Raw genomic sequence first — 22,455 nt, forward strand, 5'->3', positions numbered from 1 at the left:
TACAGTATTTGCATTGCCTTTAATAAGAGACCCAAATTAAGTTTGGATTTTTGAAAAATGTAACTTTTTAAAAAAAAAAAACGATGCAGTGCTATTATGGCACATGTGCAATTGCTCTCTTGGCAGGTGCAATGTATGTGAAACCCAATTTTGAGCAAGTATTGAGCACATTTATCTCATCCTAAATAATCGTTTGTGTAATACATATGGTTAGATATGTATTTCATGGCATTATTGTGAATCTCTTAATTAAGGGATTTTTTTTTTGATGGCTGATAGGTAGCAGCTCGCACAGGTGAATCTGGTGTCAGAAGACGAACACAGGTAATGTCAAGATCAGCAAGCAAACGAAGAAGCCGGTTTTCTTCTCTTTGGGGCTTGGACACTGCTTCAAAGAAAAAGCAAGGGAGGCCAAGCATTAATCAGGTAGCCCACGTGGCTTAATAATTAATTGGAGGCTTTGAAGATGGTCTTTTTATTATCACATTCTTTTCTTTTCTGTCGGGATGTAGGGCAGATATGAACTATAATATTAAACAAAAGTAACATAATCCATTATTGTATGTGTTTTATCTTTCAATCTTTTCCACAATTTTTAAAGCTTTAAATATATGTCTGCTTTCTGCATCACCAAGATTTATTAAATGTAACAGATGAAAATTTGTTCCCTGTGATTTACTTGATGCTAGCTATTTCCCATATCTGGGTCACGTAATTTTGAAGCTATGGTGGTTTCTTTACAATTCTTTCCTGCAGGAAAAAATATGATTAATTATTAATCAAGTGTCCTAGGTTTATTAAAAATAAGCTATGTTCTTAGCAGTGTATCCAACTTGCTTAACTTTATAGTAAACACATGTCAACAAAATATGACAAGATTTTCTCATCCATCTCTCATCCATAAAATCTAAATTTGCAAAGGGAGGTCAGTTGAAATCTGGGCTTTTGAACTGCTAGCAAGTCTATATCTTAGCTTTTCTAAGAAAGGACATGTCATCTTGTAGATACTTTTTCAGATTTCACATTCTGTGTGCTGAACAGCCCGGGTGAGATTAAGAAAATTATGTATGAGTTGGCCCTAATATAATTTCATCAATTTACAGTTCCTGCATTTTAACACAACAAAGGAATAATGTGTGGCAAGTATTAATGAATGATTTAACATTATCCACGCAGAGTTTCTTTGGGACTGGGATTAACTTAGAGACACTACTTTATAAACGATAGTGAATATTTGGCTGCAATTTATGCCTATTAACATCCCTTACTTGTGGTTTGAAAAAAATGTTTTTCTGTCTTTTGCTCGTAACTCTCGCTTTTCCCAAATGGTTGAGTTTAGAATGAGTACATTTTGGACTTTGTTTGAAAAGACCAGGTAACCAGAATAATTTAGCTATTTTTGTACTTAGAAACTAATTTTATTCAAATATAATTGATATGCAAATTTTCCTCCTGAGCCCTTCTTCATTTCTTCTATCAACATGAAATGTTTCCAGATTTAGCAAGTATTTGCATCATCTTATTGTATTTAAAATAGCACAATTTCTTTGTCTTTTGAAGGTTTTTGGCGAAGGAACTGATTCTATAAAGAAATCTTTAGAAGGAATACTTGATGACACTGTGCAGGAAAGTAAGGTAAAAAAAAAGGAATATAATTAATTTACATAGAAGGAGTTCAATTAGCTTGTGACCCAGTACAGTGAAGCAGAGTGAAATGATATGAAATGAAAATCTGAAATGAAGGGGAAGTGAAGAAGAAGCAAAGCTCGAAACTATGATGACAGCTCAGTTCAAAGTCTGTTTGCTAGAGATATGAAAGTTTCTACATATTCGCTGGCATTGAAATGAGTAGTGAACACAGAAGTAATCAGAATTTTGTTTAAAAATGGCAACATGACTACCATTGATAGAAACTTCTTCCCATGAAAAATATTTAGCCAAGAACTTGCTATTATGAGAAGCCTACAGGTTTTCATGCATATTAGACAGAAATTAGCTGAAGTAGAATTGAATTCTGCTTTCAAATCTATGGTGACCCTTTTATGTGAAGGAATATGAAACTAAGTATTTCCCCTTCAGATTATATAAGAATATAAAGACTAGGGTATTTACTCTGCTAGATCAAATCTCAGTTCAGATTTAACAAGCATTTAACTAACGTAGGGGAGCTTTATGTCCCATTTTGACTTTTTACTGAATATGTGGATAGAAAATGGACTGGTTTTGCAGTCCTGTTCCCACTCCTCTCCTGCATTCACATGTTCAGAAAGGACCCTGAAGTGAAGCTGAATGGGTGCACACTTAAACAAGAATACAGCTCTCCACTCTCAAGCTCATTTATAGTAGCAATTGTATTTGCATTCAAAAAAGTCAAGTCCACTTTTCCTTCATGTATATGGCCTGAATATTATGGAAACTGACCTAAAACAGACAAGACTGAACATGTACGTAAGTTCTCATTTCACCTCGCATTCTCCTTGTGTTCCGGTGAACCTGTTTTTGAGACAAGGTATTATGCTGATCAGCTTTCTGCTCTCTGGATAAATATATACCTTCATTTTATAAAGTTGATTTTATTTTTTGTTGAACTGACTTTTGTTTTTAAAATATTTTTCTTCATCATGGTATATATCATCATTTATCCAACATGCTTTGGTACTTTTCCAGACCTTTTCTAAACGGTGAAGAGCTTTTATACTGCACTATTTTTATTTTATAAAAAAACTCCTCAGCCTCACAGCTACCAGAAAGAACCAACTTTTGTAATATTTTCTAGAGAATTCAGAAGAAAAAAATGCCATATTGCAGTCACTAGGGCTCTATTCCTTATTAATAAACTATATTATTAATAATATGCATGCAAAGCCAAATGCAGAGACTTTAATCAATAGCAAATATAATTCTCCTTCACATATTATTTTGCTGCCTGGACACTTCTGATTTTCACTTGTGTTCCTTCATGTTAAGAGCCTCATTGCATTTACTTTTCCTACTGCACACAACCGAACATTTATCAACTTTCTATCTGTGCCATTACATGTGTCTTTATGTCTGTTTGTGCAGCAGTAATATACTTTTCCTTTCTTAAATAGACCAATACTGAATTTTTCAATGCTAACATTAAATATAGTTGAACATATAACACTTTTTCCAGAAAATATCAGGTAATATGATATGCAATCATAAAGTCTAAACATAAATGGAATAGTTCCATTTCATATTGAAGAACCTTCATAGAGACCTCAGCTAATTAATTTTTCTCTATAGTTGATTAGTATGTTTAGTTTAGTGCAGTGCTTTTTTTCTAAAAAAAAAAAAAAAAGTGCCGGAACTCACACACGTCATACAACCCGCTTTGCCTAATCTACAAGGTTCCATCCAAAAAAGGTGCCGGAACTCCGTTCTGGGCATTTTATGAGAAAAAAAGCCCTGGTTTAGTGAGACTTCGTTTTTGGTGAATACAGTTCTGTTTTATCTTTTTTGTATTGTATGTACATAACTGAAACTGGATTTTGAGACATTATTACTTAGGGCCAGTGGCATATTTTTAATTGAGCAAATGGGATTTAACAGTGTGATACCATTTAAAACTAATGGGAATTCCATACATCTATCACTTGATAGAAATGGTAACCTCAGGGTCTAGTTTAAACTTACAAAAGCAGCAAACATTTGAAATGAATGTTATAGTTTGCCACAGGGCATTTATAATTCTAAATCAGCCAGTTCCATAGTGAATTTATCACCTTGATTTACTTCTATGATATTAATACAAGAAAATGTTAGCTTTAACTTCAGGGGCACAACTCCAACACATGCAAGAAATTCAGGAGAAACAGGCTTCCCATTGGGAATCCAATGCACATATGGAATTGTTCTGTCGAAATAAGTGATCCTTTCCCCAAATGTTGGGAAACTGACACTTGGAGGATTTGCAGATAGTCCTTAGGTTTTTCTATTCAGCATCAGGTGACTAATTCCCATGTGTAATTAGATGCATTCGATTTTATAATTTCATTTGATAGAAAATAACTCTACTTAATAAGCTTGTTCTTAATTGGAAAAGCTGAGTTACATTTAATCAGAATTTTTTTCATTCTTTTTTCAGAGAGAAAAAGAAGTAGCCCTCACTACTGTCCATCCTCATAATCCTGACTCTGACATCTGGGTTCATGAGTATTTTACACCATCATGGTATTGCCTGCCAAATAACCAGTCGGCTTTGACTGTCATCCACCCAGGAGACACAGCAAGAGATGTCCTGGAAATGATTTGCAAGGTAAAGTAATAAATTATACATAAATAAATACAATTGTGTGTTTGTGTGGGGGGAACTTTATAGAATTGATATCCAATTGGTAATTCAAATGGTATTATTTGAAATGATAAGAAATTGTTGATAGATGGCTCCAATTTCAAAGCATTTCCACTAAAGACAGCAATTCTGTGAATTTTTCCCTTATATGCAAATGCATTGGATAAAAAATAAAGCAATGCATTTTCCATATTTGAATGATCTATATTTTAATAAATCCTGCATGGAAAGTGTACACTTGAAGATTTTGAGTTTGAAAATCATACTGAAATCTGCTTTCCTTCCTAATATTTTGTTGAAAGATAGGAATGGGAGAAATGCTTCAGCTGTAATTCATTATACTCTATTATATTTTCAACTAACTTTAATGCAATTAAATTCAATGTCAGTATAATCTGAATTTAGATGATTTAGTGGAAAACATTTCTAAAGGCGATAAATATTGGAGAATGCTCTGATATACTTGCATTTCACAGCTTCCTGTAATTTATCTCTTTGCATGCAGGGTATTACCCATTTAAATAAAATGCTAAAACCTTGATTGTGTGAGACATTCATATTAATAATGTCTCCCTGCAGATAGTCTTTGGTCAACAACCCCTTGTTCAACAACTGTTTGAAGTTAAGACAATGCAGAACAAGTGGTGGTTTTGACCAGTTCTCAAAGTTTCAGCTATCCCAGCATGCTTGTGGTCATGTGATCATGATCCGAGTGCTCGAAAACTGGCTCACACAATGTTTGCAGCATTCCGCTGTCACATGTGTCCCATTTGCGACCTTCCCTGCCAGTTTCCCAAAACAAAGTCAATGGGGAAAATGGCAAGGAAAGTTGCAAGTTGCTCAGGTAAATCTCCCCCAGCCCTGCCTCCTCCCTCAACCCCTCTGCTCATGCACCCTCCCTGGCCACCTGTGCACTTTTATGCACCTTCTTTGAACCTCACTATGCTTGTACTGGACCTCCCCTGCCTGCGGCAACTCCCCCAACACCTGGCATTAGCACCCGAAGCCCTGCCACCCTCACGCCATGCCTCTCTCGCACCTTTCCCACCAGTTGTGCACCCTCTCACTCCTTCTTCCATCCGGCAGCAGCTGGGGCTTGCAACTTCCTGTCAGCTTTCCGACTGACTTTGCAGGAAGTTCCAAGAAGGTGCTTGTTCAATGATCCACAATCCTTGCTTAATGACAACAGTGCGGACTGCAGGAATTATTCCCCAGGGCTCTGTTCTGGGCCCAGTGCTCTTCAACATCTTCATCAACGATCTGGACGAGGGGATAGATGGGGAACTCATCAAATTTGCAGATGACACCAAGCTGGCAGCAATAGCCAACACTCCAGAAGACAGGCTTAGGATACAGGAGGATCTGGACAGACTTGAACACTGGGCACTATCTAACAAAATGAAATTCAGTGGTGAAAAAAATAAGGTTCTACATTTAGGCAAGAAAATCCAAATGTACAGGTATAGTATAGGGACTACCTTGCTCAATAGTAGTAACTCTGAGAGGGATCTCAGAGTCCTAGTGGACAATCATTTAAATATGAGCCAGCAGTGTGCTGCAGCTGCCAAAAAAGCAAACACAGTGCTAAGCTGCATTAACAGAGGGATAGAATCAAGATCACATGAAATATTAATACCACTTTACAATGCCTTGGTAAGGCCACACTTGGAATTCTGCACCCAGTTTTGGTCACCACAATGTAAAAAAGATGTTGAGACTCTAGAAAGTAGAGTACAGAGAAGAGCAACAAAGATGATTAGGTGACTGGAGGCTAAAACATATAAGGAACAGTTGCTGGAATTGGGTATGTCTAGTTTAACGAAGAGAAGGACGAGGGGGGACATGATAGCTGTGTTCCAATATCTCAAGAGCTGCCACAAAGAAGAGGGAGTCAAGCTATTTTCCAAAGCGGCTGAAGGCAGGACAAGAAGCAACGGGTGGAAACTAACCAAAGAGAGAAGCAACCTAGAACTAAGGAGAAACTTCCTGACAGTTAGAACAATTAACCAGTGGAACAACCTGCTTCCAGAAGCGGTGAATGCTCCAACACTGGAAGTTTTTAAGAAGAAACTGGACAGCCATTTGTCCAAAATGGTATAGGGTTTCCTGCCTGAGCAGGCGGTTGGACTAGATGACCTCCAAGGTCCCTTCCAACTTTATCATTATTATTATTATTATGTAGATACTAAATAATATTATATTTGAAAATGATGTGGCTCTGTTCATACAAAATAAACCAGGATTCAGAAACATAGTTCAGTCCCTGGCTTTATTTACGAACAGCAATCAGAAGTCTCTGATTAGATAATAGCAGTTTGGAAAAAACATAAGCTCTTTGTAGCAAGTTCTGAGATACTGCAACTGGCCCTGCTGTTGGAAGGAGTCTAACATGCTCTCAGATAGTTTATAACTGTATACGTCAATAATAATTTCAGGCTACCATTTTCTGTCAATATGTTCACTGTGTGAACTATACCAGTGCATATATGTCAACATGCTTTTCATCAGGCTATGAAATGTCAGTTTCTCTAAGCAGCAAGTATCTTTCAACTCACCTCTTGTTCCAAGATGGTATTGACAGAAAAAAATATTCAATATGATATGTATATTCAATATAATATGTATACTGTTTGTGGTTAACCCATGAATCTATATGTCAAAAATTGTTCTGGATTCTCAAGTGGGATCTGATATATACAGATGTGGAAATAAATCTTGATGGGCAGGTTTTTAATTGTCGAACTTTTTCAATAGTGTTCCTTCACATTAACAATTTATTCTCTAGCTTTACCCTTCAGCCTTCCATCCTTCCGGGGTAGGTAAAATGAGGACCCAGATTGTTGGGGGCAATGTAAATATATACATTGCTTACTGGTGTACACCGCTTAGAGAGTGCTTGCACTTAAAGCGGTATATAAGTCTTATAAATAAATAAATAAATAAATAAATACCCTTAGTTTATTCCTACTAATAGAATTCAAGTTTAATGTAATGTAAAGATTAATGTAAAGACAATTTGCTGTATTGCAACAAATTGAACTAATAACTTTTTTCCAAATTAAATTTTTACATTTGAGAAAAGTATAATTAGAAAATGATACACATTGTAATTTACAAAGTATAGGAGGAATGGATGTACAGTTATAATTTAGAAAATCATCATTGCTATCCATGGGTGTTCATCCCCAATAACATGAAGTAATGTACAATGTACATGATATTCTGTGTTTTCTGTATTTAAATTATATCTTAAGGGAGACTTGCATATATTGTGTGAAAAAGTTCTAATTTAGTTAAATCATATATCATTTAGTAAATAGATTTCTATAAATGGATATTCTTGAAGAAAAATATTTCATTAACACTTATTTATAAAAATAAAATGATATTTTTTAAAAAATGTACACAATAGAAAACATTTAACAGTGATCTTAGCAATAATTTTTAGAACGTTTATATAGATAGTAATTGTGTACAGGTAGTAACTTGTATACATAGCATAGATAGAACTTGAGAAGTTTTTTTCCCTTCTTTAGTTTACAGTATGTAAAATGTAAGCACATACTTTATATGAGACCAGTGTTAAATTGTTTTAAATGAATTCACTTTGGCTAAACTTGTTTGTGATTCACATTATGTATCTGTCTCTTTCTTTCTGAATTATCTACGTATGAAAATGCTGATGGATCTGTCTTCCCTGTAACATCTACTAATGAGTCTTTCTCTTCTGTCTCTTGCATTCAGCTCATTCTTTTTCCTTTAATTCTCTGAACCACATCATTTCACATCAGTTTGCCATCTGCCATCTGAGAATCAGTCGAGTTCTGGTATAGTAAACATTTCACGCTCTACAGTTCATATAGCTTCTTCATGCTCTAGATGTTGTAAAGACTCCCATATTGTAATTTTTACCTGGATCATGGGAACTAAAGATGAAAATTTTAACCTTTGCTAAATGTTCAGGACTGTAATTACTGCTAGCTGTAAATATGCTTTGATTTTGATGGTATGTATTCTCCATTCATATACAAAAGGAGACTCAATACGCAATTTAACACCATGTAGTTTTATATTAAAAAAAAAGTGGATTCCACCCCTCTCATTTCCAAGCAGGTATGGATAAAATTACTATCTAAAATTGAACCTACCACTATTCAGTCCAGAGAATGCAGAGTTAAATGGATCTGTCACTCTGATCTGGTTTTTATATCATGCTAGGTTATTGTCTTGTGAGAACCCCGCTGATTGTTGTATTCTTTAGATGAAGTTTAAACAAATCATGAGCTTAGCTTGATGTGTGAATTCAATCATTGGAAAGCAGTTTAATCCTGTCCAAGTAACCACTAATAACAAGTCTATTGTTTCAAGACCAAAAAAAGAGTCTATTCCATGTTAATAATATCAGTCCTAAAGTTTGAAGTGCTAGGGAAAAGAAATACCTTAACTTTCTTTCCATATGTCTCCCTCATACAAAGTGAACTATAAATTCCCCACCCTCCAATAAGAAGATGTCCAAAATCTGCCTTTTATCAGCATATGATAGATATCAGTATTTAGTATGATGTTCCCAAGATATTAATTAATCTAGCCACTTCAGACTGAATTTTCCTGCCACGTCTTTTTGGTTTCTGCATTTAGAAGTTGAATGAGGTGCAGAACGTACACAAGCTTCCCATGGATCAGTAACTCCCAAAAGACTATTGGAAGGTCATCAATTCCATTCATGTGGTTTTATTTCTTTGTTCTTGTCCTGGCCTCTGAAGTTCTGTTTTAATGCGTTTGAGAAATATTCAGGTTTCTCAAACAATGTCTTCATCAATACATGTTGTATCTAATCTGCTTTCTTATTGATAGCTTGAATTTATCTGGATTTATTTTGGAAGGGATGGACATTAAGAACAATAAAGCAGAAGATAACATCTGATATTGCACATACGAACTGTTGCTTGCACACAAGGAGATGGCTTTCTTTCTTCAGTCTTACTGTAGAGGTTTACAAAGCAGAGAGCAAATTTCAGGCTCAGTACATAGAGGAAATATGATTTTTTATAGTTAGAGGAAAAAATCTTCTTCATCTGTCTTGGGTGCTGCATTCCAGAAGATACAGAGGCTTCCCATTGTGCTTGCAATCATAATGGAATATAGCCTAGAATTCTCTGAATTGATTACAAATGAAGATTGTAATCGATGAGCACTTCTGGGCAAGACAATATCTTCTGTTTGGTATAAATGTAATAAGCCACACTGGAACTGTGATGCCATAAGATACTATTAATTAGAAAACATTGTAGGACAAGTGCTGTGTTAATCTATGGTAGTATAGAAATAGGAGTCTAGTACACCTTCTCTAACTAACAAAATACTAAAAGCATAAGTTTTCATGACTTGCAACCTTTTACTAAAACTTGTTAGAAAAATGCTACAAGACTCCTGTTGTTGTTGTTTACTGTTAATTTGTGTGATTCAGAATAGAATTTGAGCAGGCCTACCTAATGTGAATAACTATTGTCTTTAGTTGCCCAGCTTTTTTTTATTCAAGACACTGTCATTTTCTTTGTTCCCAATCAAGAAAACGAAAAATGTGTATATGTAAGTTATCAAACATCCTTTTAATTCCAAGATATTGAAATGCAGCCTTGCAGCTCCTGTTATGTGGTTTTTGATCTCAGCAAGAATATGGCAGTGCTACCCTTGGTTATGTCTCTTAGGCCTTTAATTCCAGAAGAAAAATAAGACTGGCTTTTCTTTTTTTTAAGCACAGAACCTCCTACTGCATTATCATATGGGGTTGCTGTCTGGGAAAGGGTAGGAGAACACACGTGTCTTCAGCTGAATCACAGTAGGCAATTCTTTAAAGAAAGGATTTGTATTTTTTCATTTGAAGGAAAGAAATGTTTGAGGACATTCAAGAGTAGGAAAGAGAAATATGCAAGTTAGTGGTACAATAATAAGGACATTGGCTGATATAATTGGCTAAATGAACATTATAGCAGATTTAGGCTCATAATGTTTTCAATGAGAAGAAAATACACTTGTTTGATTTGGTTTTGTAATTATTTCAGCCCATTAAGAAATAACTTTGGAATGGCACCTATGGTCATCATTGATCAACTATTTTTAGTCTACTTTAATCAATAACGTGCAATTAACTTGGAAATACCACAATCTATGGCTAATTATAACTAAATAATTTTTATTTATATAAATTATTTTAGATGAGAAAAGATTTTGGGAATTCATCAAATATTGTTTGTTTCAGAATAATGTTTTCATAATAAATGGAATTTATGTTACTAATGTTCCCTTTTATACTCAGAATTATAATGTATTTTATGACCTATTTAGAGACAATGGATACATTTAGTAGCAAACTAGGTTGTATTATACGTAACATGAGGTTTTTATTGGGAAATAAGAGAAAGAAACTGGTTAATTTTAGTATTATGTTTAGTACATGTATTTCCACCCAGATCTGATGTTTGGTGATGTTTCCGATCAGAATAATGTTGTTGCCTTTTCAAAGTAGGGAGTCAAATGTGACCAGTTCTCTTTTGAGCATCAATAAAGTATTTTTCTTGGGCTGTTTAGACAATAATTTTAAACTTTTCCTAACTAGAGCAGACTTTTCCCTCCATTAAAAGATGCATTTCACTAAAAGTAAATGTTTATTGATTTGGACATTTATTTTCTTTTTTCTTTCAGGCACATCAATTGGATTACTCAGCTCACTATCTGCGTCTCAAGTTCCTTATAGGAAACCAAATGGAATGTTACATACCAAAGGCAGAAGAAGATATTTATGAATTGGTAATGTTGAACTTATATAGATGTCCTATATATTGTTTCAAATAGAACGTAGGAAAAAAAGAGATTGCTGTTACCATATCTTGTCTCCTTTTGATATTAAGAATTCTAAATATAAAGCAAGATAAATTGAGCTTGTGTATAGTGGAACAAAGGAACATCCTTACTTTTAGTATATTGTCCCATCCTTCAGAGGGTTCACAGAAGTAGATAGGCTGAGTGTTCATAGCTGAGCTAATATCACTAGTGAGCATGGGATTTGAATTCAAGTCCCCTTGCTTATAATAATAAGCAAAACTAAGCCCTTCAGATGTATTGGGCTATAATACCCCAGAATTCCCAGCTAAGGCAACATCTCTGTTTGCTTAGGAATTTGGAGAATTATAGTTTTAATACATGACATTAGATTTAAGAAATAAGATATTTTAGGAAATGCTGACATTAATGTCACTCTTATTCACTAATATCTTAGCTTATATTGAGAGACGGAAGAAAAATGGGCTGTATGAAAAGGAGGAAAATAAATAGATATTGATGGAAGGAAGAAGTGAAAGTAGACATTAAAGATAAAGTAGACATTAAAAATATATCTTGCATTAGGGAGCATAAATTAAAGTAGGAGGATATGCTTCAAAATATTGTTATTTTACATTTTATAATCTTACAGTGCTCTGAAGTAATGTGACTAGGAAATACATATATACTGATCCCTAGAAGAAATGATTGAGATTATGTGATAAAGAAGGAATATTGTGCAAATTCAGTTTATTAGCTGAAAACTACATGGTATATGTCCATGAGATTATCAGGAATTGAGCTCCACATAACCCAATTAGAACTTTACCATACTGTGATTTTTTTCTTCTCATCTCTGTCTTCTTTCTACATTCAAAAAAGACGATGCATGAAAAATGGCAAGGAGTAATATAATTCTATGTAACTAACTCTTTTTAAAAATGTGTTGACTTTTCAGTTATATAAAGAAATTGAAATCTGTGAGAAAATTATACAGCAAATTCAGCTTGAAAAATCTGACACATTGGATAACTATGGTGAGTTTATATTTGTATATATTTGTATATCAAGTTTTCCCTTACACATGTATCATAAAATACTTTAATATTCACAACAGCAGCTTTCTTCTATCTAGTATCTTCTAGAGGTGTTGATTGCAAGCCATGGTATTCTGAACAGGTAATGGGGCTTGCGAATTATGAAGCTGAAATCTTTAAAAGCCTTATTGAATCTAGTCTGTAGCCAGATCTGAGGACGTTCAAGTGGCTAACTGTGATACTACTGGCCATCTTTCCATTTATAAAATACAGAAAGGGGCGCCACTGAAAAATAATCCACTTTTCAGGGGAGAAAGAAAGTAACTTTTCACACTGAAGCTAAGGGATAAAACTGTGCACTGCTAAGTATAAAAACATTAATCTTCAATGTTGAAACTTTCAGAAAATGTAACAATTTCATATTTAGAATTATTATTTGATGTGTACTTGCAATATCTTTTCAAAACTACCCTGTTGGTTTGGATGCAGTGTATCTTCAAGTTTTTCTACTATCTAAAAATAATAGTGTTTGAATTAAATAATAAAATAAAATCCTATGTTATTGTATTGTGTTTCCAGTCTACTTCAGTGAGCAAACCCTATTTATTGCTAAATTTTGACATTGAGTTTGCAGAGTAACATATTAATAGATGTTTCCGTGTATTAGATAATTTCCCTTGGCTTATGATGGTATAAATGCCGTAAAAGTATGAAAAGCATTGTATTTTGCAACATTTGAACATGTGAATTTTCACACAAAAACCATATTGAATATTAAGCTGCTGCTTTGATTACAAAATGAGTTGTTTCAAGGATTTGTGAGGTGCTTCTTACTCATATTAAAGGTGATCCAAGCTCAAAATACTGGAAAGATTTCCAAATGCTCCAAATTTGAAACAGAAAATTTTAAATTTGCAGCAGCAACTTCTCACTTGGGAAATTTGATGAAATAGTGAGCACAAAACATATTGTATATGCTTAAAGTGCATACAATATGGTGGTCACAATACATTGGTAAATCTCCATATATTGACATACACTATTAAATTACAAATACAGTGAATAGAATAGAATTGGAAGGGACCTTGGAGGTCTTCTAGTCCAGCCCCCTGCTCAAGCAGGAGAACCTATACCAGAGGTAGGCAACCCAAAACACTCAAAGAGCCACTTGGACTCGTTTCCCACCGAAAACAAAACACTGGGAGCCTTTTGATATCTAAAATGAAGATACCACTGCATATATCCTTTTTTTTACCTTTATTACAGAGTCTCTCTCTCTCTCTCTCTCTCTCTCTCTCTCTCTCTCTCTCTCTCTCTCTCTCTCTCTCCATATATATATATATATATATATATATATATATATATATATATATATATATCAGCTATGCAAGTAAAAATATGACTCTTGGATATGTTCATATTAAAATCAATAAATAGTTGAACACCAAGAGAATAAAATTATACAAAAGTTAAAAATGTTAAAACTTTTATTTACTAAACCTAGCTTTCGTCAAGAGCTCTTGACATCATCAGGGTGTAAACGGCAGTCGTTGGGAGGGCTTATATGCAGCCTCCAATCATTTGCGCTTTTAGAACTAGCGAGAAAGACACACGTAACAGCACACGTAGAAAGGGTGAGAAACAACTACACCCTAATGCAGGACACACACTTGGATTACAACGCACACAGCTGGGACCTATGACACGATCTAAGAGCCGAGCGCAAATGATTGGAGGCTGCATATAAGTTTTAACATTTTTAACTTTTGTATAATTTTATTCTCTTGGTGTTCAACTATTTATTGATTTATATATATATATATATATATATATATATATATATATATATATATACTGAGGTTTTCGCGGGTGTTTGTATGTAGGTCTTTGGTTGTTCGGGTTTCTCCTGCGTAAAATTGGAAGTGTCTTGGCGACGTTTCGACGAAGTCCCATTCGTCATCTTCAGGCTGGTGTCTTCAGCTTCGTGCTTCGAGCAGCAAGCATTTGCTGCTCGAAGCATGAAGCTGAAGACATATATATATATATATATATATATATATATATATATATATATTAAAATCAATAGTGTGTGTGTGTGTGTGTGTGTGTGTGTGTGTGTGTAAAGGATATATGCAATGTTATCTTCATTTTAGATGTCAAAGCCTGAAAGTTCTAGGCTGCCCATCTCTATTTGAAAGGAATATTACAAAAAAAAAAACCAAAAAACCCCCCAGTATTTTTTCATTGAAAGGGTAAAGCTGCTGTTACTGTATGTAGATATGCATTTATGTTTATTGACATTGATGCTTTTCATAAAATCATAAAAGGCCACTGAGTTCATTCCCTATGGTCTTCCAAATTAAAGCATTCCCAAAAGATTGCTGTTCAGCCAATTAATGAAGGTTAATTCACATTCTCTCTTTATAATTGATTTTACTGTCAAACTTTCAGGAGTTTTTAACACTTTTCAAGAAACCTTTTCATACATTTTTTTTTCAGTCTGGCTAACTTCAATTTACTATTCCTGTTATGCACTCGAGTGTGTGAAGGTCTTGATTTTTTTTTTTTTTTTGGTATGATATATTTTCAAGTATTAGAAAAGAGTTATATTCCATCTTACCCAGCATTTCTCAAAATTAAACTTATTCAACTCCTTCAGTCTCTCTATGAGACCTCATATCTAGTCCCATCATCCTTGTTGTTCTCTGAGCCTGAACTTGTTGTTCTGAATCTGTCCCAAACTGTAGCACTTAAGATGGCAGCTGATCATAGCAGAGTGAAATGGAATAACTACTTTTAATGATTTGATACTTGATATCACTTGATCAGCCAAAAATTGTCTTTGCTTCCTGTGCAGCTTCATCACTAGAATTATGTCAACTATTATTCCATAAACTTTTCACAAGCACAATCATACAGCAGGATATTCTCCATTCTTAAATGTCATGTGGCAGCTCTAAGCAGCATTTTCAAATGCTAAGAAGAACATTTTTTCACTAGTTGATCTTTCTTTGAAAGTTCCTTAAGAAAAAGATATCAATTTATTAAAGATTTCTTTTGGACCATTAACCATTTATTCTTTCAAGATGATATTCTTTGCAGCTGGCAAAGAGTTGGGGTTATTGACCTCTAGCTGTATTTCTTTATCAACATCATGTGGTTCTGAGGAATCCCACTTGTTTTTGCACAAAGTCAGCTCCAAAACATTCTTTCTTCTATTTTGTCATGGCTTGGTGCATATTTAGGCATAATTTAGATTATTTTATTCATTTATTTATTAAACAAATTTATATAGCTGCCCAGCTCTCACATAGCTGACTCCAGACCTTACAACAATGTTCAGAGAATTCATTGTATATTCTTAATATTAAAAAAAATGAAATTTTGTTTGCATCATGTTTTCTTGAAGGGAAACACTTCACCCTCTTTATAGTCTGTCTGAAAGAATAATCTCATTTAACAATCCAGGAAAAGCTTCATCCTGCACATGAATCACTACTATAGCTTTGAAAATAATGATGCCATCAATGACATCTTTAATAAAGGCAATTAAGTTTCCAGCACATTTTTATAAAACAGGTTTCAATGACAGGCCTAATTCAGGTTATATTACTGTAGAATAATATAGATAATATTTCTGGCCAATTCCTTCCTTTGTCTTCAGTGACAGTGTCCTTGCATTGTAAACTGAAAATGATTCTTGATTTTTTTTTCCTTGGGATTTTTGGTTTGCTTAAGACCTAATTTAGAGGAATTTAGCTGGCTGTGTGCTACAATGATGCCATGTAGTTGTAATCTCTTGGTTATTTCTGAAATCCTTTTGATTTATGGGTGTGTTATCCTTTTCATAGGTTGTACTGGTTGTGTTAAAGCCGATTATATGGCTATGCACTTTTTGATAAAGTTTTGTTGGTATCTATTTTATTGGAATATGTTTTATAGGTCTGTTTTTTGTTTCTGGCACACTGGGTTGCTGGAGTGTGTTTGGATTCATCTGAATAATGTTCTTTCATAGTTTCTCTTATGAGAAGTTGCGTTGTTGTTTGTGGCTGAGCACTAGGTTGTTTTGTGTTATTTTCTGATAGATGTGGGTTTCTAATTTGCCATCATTTCCTGTTCTGGTGAGGATATCCAGGAAGAATAGTATGCTCTTTTTCATCTTCTCTTTTTTAAAAAAATATATTTTATTAGTTTTAACAAAAAGTATTTAAAACACACCGTGGTGTTTGGGTAAACACAGGTTCCAACATAAAATCATACAATAACAGTTCAACTTAATACATTCGCTATAATCTCTCTATTTCCCTCAAGTAACATAAGAAATTTAATATATTTCATTTCTATCCTAAATTTCTATTATTACTAAACCTGTTTATTAAAACTTTATCAATTTCAATTACCATAATCAAATAATGTTTTACATCAACATATTACCCCTTCAAATATCTCTTGCAAATATATTCAAGTTCTTAATCTCTCTCATCCTTTTTTTATCACCAATCTTATTTATTTCTTCTTCCCATAATAACTAATTTAATTTTAAAAAAGACAATATTATCATATCATATCAAATCATATTATTATACACATTAAACATTACACATATATATATAATTATAATTTTCTTACTTCTAAGTCTAGATCATTTGTTCTCTTGTCAATGTTATTCCTTGGAAGATTTTGTTCATTGTCTCATGTGCCTGTTGTAATTGTTCCTTTTTTATGATGATGAAGGCAGTGGTGGGATTCAGCCAGTTTGCACCACTTCGGCAGAACTGGTAGCTAATTTTTTGTTGCCCAGGCCCAGAATGGACACAGAGAACCGGTTGTTCACATATTTGAATCCCACCACTGGATGAAGGTGTCATCTATATAATGGACTCATACTTTGAATTGTATGTATAGCTTCTAGATATTGCATCACAGCCTCTTGTATGAATCCTGAGATTGATGATCCCATGAGTGATTCACTTTAATATCTGTTTCTCCATTTTATACTATAAATATTTTTATACCCAAATCTCCAAACTAGCATCCAATATAATAAAGCTGTTTTTCTCTTATACATATTGTTGATTTTCCTGATGACTGCCAGATTTTAATGGTGAACTTTTAAAACCAAAGGCAACCAATTTACATGCTATGGTTTCCAAGATTCTACATAAACTTGAATGTTTTGCGTCATTAATTAAAAAAATACATCTGAGTCCTATTTTACAGCATTTGTTATATAGTAGTATACACATCTGACTGCAAGTGACTATACATGCTATTTAACATATTTCCAACATATATGTGTTTTGTATGTATGCAAAATCTGAAGAACAGAACCATAACATTTAAGCAAATAAACATTACTGCTGGGAGAAGTGTTATAATCTGAAGAAATGGTTGTATAACTAATATCATTTCTTGTGCTATTCTGTTATTACTTGAATAAGTTTTTTCCCTTTTTCATTTTTGTGTGGGAATCAGAAAATAAAAATAGTTTGCTTGCAGAGAATCAAATGCTTCATTTTAAATGTGTTGCTTAAAATATTAACACATATTCTTATTTTGTTTATATTTTAACAGGTTTTTCTCTATCCTCTATAGAAGAAGAAGGGATTCGTCGTCTCCATGTCAATAGTGTCAAAGAAACAGGTCTGGCTTTTAAAAAAGGTATGATGCTAGAACTTGTGTCATATGTTCTTCTCTAAAATATCTTCGGCATTCAGGGATTTTCCTCCTCTGGTATTCCTCTCTTGTACTGTGTAAAAATAATTTGTGAATCTCTATAAGAAACAGCAATTCTTTTAAAACTATATATCTATTCATCATCTTTTAGATATTATAATATATAATAACAGGTTTGTATACTTTTTTGCCATTGAAAATTCACGATCCTAAATTTATTATATCTTTAAACATCTTTCCTAATTTAACAGGTAACAAAGCTACGGTTCATTGAATTCTGAGTTATGTACATGAAGTTGCTGAGTTTCTGGTCAAACATTAATATATAATCTTACAAATTCTCTATCCAGACCTATGCAATTTAACATTCCTAGAGTGATGAACAATTGTGTATGGGAATGGGAAGCTCCATTAAATTTTAATAACAACAACATGAATAAATCTGTGAAATAGACTAACTCCAAAAAGAGTGAGGCCAAGCTATATACTCTCCCCTCATTTATTCACCCTATATCCCAATATGTGGAAAATGTTGAATATTTATTCACTAAAGTCGCCTTGAAAATGGTACCTATTTATCTACTCTCATATAACATGCTTTTGAACTGCTAGGTGGGCAGAAGCTGAGGCAAGTGATGGGAGTTCACCCCACCACTCAGTGCTAGAACTCGAATCTCCGTAGCAAAGACCATCTCTAGGATCATTAAGTCCCAGAGACACCGTGCTTCTATAATTTCAAAGTCTTTGTATAGGAATAGAATAGCTGCAGTGACTTCTTTACAAACTGTGCTTAGTATTTGGCTGTCATATATGTCAAGGTTTACTGCGATTCAAGTACTATTGGACTAAATTAGTACATAGAATGCATCTGTGAATGTTGTCTGGAACTGTTTCATTAATGATCAGTAAACTGCTTTTTATCCCAAAATGCAGAATGTACAGGAAATGAAAGGATTTGTTCTTTGTTGTCTATAGCTTAAAGAAATTAAAAACCCTAACATTTAGGTACAGAGCAACCCTTGTTGAGCTTTAATATGTCCCTTTTCTTTTTCAGGTCTGAAAGCAGGTGATGAAATAGTTGAAATTAATAAGAAGGCTGCTGAAAACCTGAACTCAGCCATGCTAAGAGATGTTCTTGTTCAGCCTTCTCTGTGCCTTATTGTACAGACTTATCCTGAGAGAGAGGCAGGGCAGAATCGAATGCACTTACCACCTCGGCGGGCAGATAGTTCTTTTGACGTGACTGACAGTCCATTAAAATCTGTATGCAGTGCCCAAGGTACTCATTTTTATTGCCATCAGATTACCTTACATTAGGATCTTTCTCTACTGAAGCATGCTGTATGTAACCACTTAAGATTAAAAAGTACTCTAGACCTTTGTGTAAGCAAATTCCAGGTTATGCTTGTTGTTTCACCATGTAAAAGTGTTAGATATCAGTATTATTTAGTAGTTCAAATGAGGTATCTGCAGTTGGAAGTAACTGCAGTGATTTGTCATATATAATATTAGTTGTTTCAGGATAATCAATTGTAGTGCTGGATTAAAAAGAACAGGGACTTTCTGTTTATATGCTGAGCTACAGAATGTTAAGAACAGATTCAAAATTTTAAATTCTTTTCTTTGAAGAGGTTCATCCTTCATGTATATAGATATTCACAATTGGATGGCGAAGAGTATAACAAAAAGTATTTGTGGGGAATTTTTCTGTATACTTAAAAATAATTTAATTATACAACATATAAATGATTGTAAAAATGTGGAGTATGTCTGTAAAAGATGTATGAAAAGAAAAAGCTTGTGGTTTTGAAAATAGAAGTGGCCATATTTATAAAATAAAATAATAAAAATATAGGTGGATAACTGTATATCTATCTCCCAGCTAGGTGGCAGCACCTAGCAATCTTGAAAAACTAAGAAGGTCTCACCTATTTTGTATTTGAGACACAGAAGACAGCAAAGGCAATTCAACATGGATATGGAAGTCACAGGAAACAATCTTGACTTGAGGACATTTTACCTTTTACACAGTTATTTTTGTTTTATATCTATATCTAAAGAAATTTGATAAAATATAGAAATTTAGGAAACTGCTGCTTGGTCTCTGTCTCATATATATCAACAAAAACATACATCAAAATATATTTGGCCACAAGATGTCAGTACTGACCTATATGGAAATTCATTCACTGTAGGTATTATTTGTTACATTAAGTATACTTCACAATAACAAAACAAAGCTAAAAGGAGGTTATTAACAATGCAGTGAAAATAGGCCTTCAAAATAGGCCTTTTATACAACTTGGGAAGCAAGTCCCTTTGTATTCACAGAATATACATGCATAGAACTTTTTATTGAGGGGCAAAAACATTTAAAGCTACAAAGGGTCCCTCACGTTTGAATGACAGCAGGTTGCATACCTTTGTTGTATAGCAATTAAGCACTTGGGTTCAGAACAGTTTGGCAACATAAATTCTGAGTGTACTTGTGCTATATAACACAATAAGAGGACGTTGCAAGTGTATGGATAAAAATGGTCTTTTTTTTAAAAAAAACCAATGTCTAAATGTGAATAGCATGTATTATCTTAGCAGCAGAATTCACTAGTTATGCCTTTGGTGAAGCCAAACAACTCAAATATACTCCTTGTAGAGACCAAACGTACTGTCGGTCCTATGACCACAGAACACACACCGTCATGGGTAGGTGTTTCGGGAAGCCAAACTTTTTCTATCACTTATTCTTGTGCTATTCATCTTCCTTTACCATATTTTTGATGTGGGAAAAATAATAAATTCTAGTAATGTACATGTTTTTGAGAGATTCTTCCACACTGAAAGGACTTTTCTATTGAAGCCCTTTGCCTTGCTTTGTCTGATAAGATAAATTAGAGAAATCTTCAGAGAAATTTCCTTGGGGAGAAGGAACTCATTCAAATAATCTGGTTGCAAGTCTTCAAGACTTGGAATGTTAAACTCATTTTGAATTGGACTAAGCAATCTCACTGCCTTATTTGGGCTACCTGAAATTTAGTTTAGATATGGGAGTGTTTTTAATGTACTTGTACGTATATATACATATACATACATAAGCACACTTACTTTAAAGAAGAAAACATATATTACATACTTTATTATAGTTTCAATGTGAATTAAATCTAGACCACGTTGCCCAGTCTTGCCTCTCTTTCGGTTCAAAATTTGAAGGATGAGAATTCACTAATTTGAAGGATGAGAATTGACAAGTTCAGTCACCAAAGTCTTAGATTTGTAATATTCATATTCTTCCATGAGCACATAAACACTTTTTATACAACAATCTAAGATTGGTTAAATCCTTTGTTTTTCAGTTTGGGGGATGGGTTTTAACCAAACATTAATATTTTTAAGTCTCAATTGCTTTCCAAGAACATGGCTCACTATACTAATAGCATTTAATATAAAGAATCTTCTCTGAAATTCTGTAGCCCAGATCAACCCTAACACAATGTAACTTATTCAGCTTATAGTACCACAGACAATATTTTTATTTTATGAAAAGACTAACTATTGAGGCTTGTATCTATAATTAATATCAGAAGGTAAAACATTAGAAGACCTATGTTTGCCATCTTCACTTGCCACTATTTTATCTAATTTTTCATCATTGAGATAATTTATTTTTTAATGACCAAGCAAGAAAGCTCATAGTCTGAAGTATATGCTACATTTTCTATAGCATGAACAGATAAATAAAAATGAACCATAGGTACAAAATAAATACAACATAATTGGGCAAATGTTCCACTACAGTTGGTAGAAATTGTATGAATAGCTTGCATTTTGAAATAATAGCATTAATCATTGCTAGTGAATAATTGAAGTAAAGAATTTATGTTTTTAAGAATGGAAGGCAATACTGGTTGTTCTTTATAATTCAAGATTAAAAATAGCTCACTTTGGGGGAATAATGTCTCTGTTGCAGGAAGCAGATTACTGTATGGTATATTTTTTTGTGTAACAGGAAAGAAAGTGCAGATAATTATAAAAAGTTCATTAGCATCAGCTAAGAAAGTTAATATTGACTTGACTTAAAGTCACTTCTCCATATCAAATGAAGCAATTACAACTAGGATACATGGCATTGTTTTAGCTATTTTTGTAGATGCTTTAAATTTTTTTTTTTTTTTTAGAAAGGAGTCCATTGTTAGTTGAAAGCTGAGTATTTTGATATCTCAGGATTGGAATAATGTAAATAGATGAAATGGAATATACAACTAAGTAAAAATGCATCTCTGCTCAGATCTACCTATATAACCTTACTCAGATCTACTTTCAAAAGCATTCCCGTATTCATAATAGGCATCATGGTCTAATAATATAAATATGTCAATAGTAGTTCTATGATAAGTAGACACATTTTTTATTTTAATTCTTCAGAGTTAGAAAACTAGTTTTGTCATATATTCCAAGATGTTTGATCCCTAGGATTTGTTTGTACACACACACACACACACACGGAGAGAGAAATATACCAGATATACAATTCTGTATGGTAAAATATCTGGCAGTTTTATTTTGATCTGAAACTATCCTATTTACATGATGCTATGATCCAGTAAAAAAAAT

General features: G+C 33.6%; 1 protein-coding gene across 15 annotated transcripts in view; it reads left to right on the top strand.

The window, feature by feature from the left end:
- Positions 1–22,455, top strand: part of TIAM1 (TIAM Rac1 associated GEF 1) — a 208,951-nt gene that overhangs the window by 155,824 nt on the left and 30,672 nt on the right. For all 15 annotated transcript variants that reach the window (XM_039368861.1, XM_039368856.1, XM_039368857.1 and 12 more), the window contains 7 exons: positions 280–426; positions 1,561–1,635; positions 4,109–4,279; positions 11,018–11,122; positions 12,093–12,171; positions 17,746–17,832; positions 18,902–19,126. In XM_039368861.1, the coding sequence (XP_039224795.1) occupies positions 280–426; positions 1,561–1,635; positions 4,109–4,279; positions 11,018–11,122; positions 12,093–12,171; positions 17,746–17,832; positions 18,902–19,126 (889 nt within the window). The remainder of the gene's footprint in view (positions 1–279; positions 427–1,560; positions 1,636–4,108; positions 4,280–11,017; positions 11,123–12,092; positions 12,172–17,745; positions 17,833–18,901; positions 19,127–22,455) is intronic.

Source organism: Crotalus tigris, unplaced genomic scaffold (genome assembly GCF_016545835.1).
Source record: "Crotalus tigris isolate CLP2741 ecotype Arizona unplaced genomic scaffold, ASM1654583v1 scf7180000020943.996319, whole genome shotgun sequence".
NCBI lineage: Eukaryota > Metazoa > Chordata > Lepidosauria > Squamata > Viperidae > Crotalus > Crotalus tigris.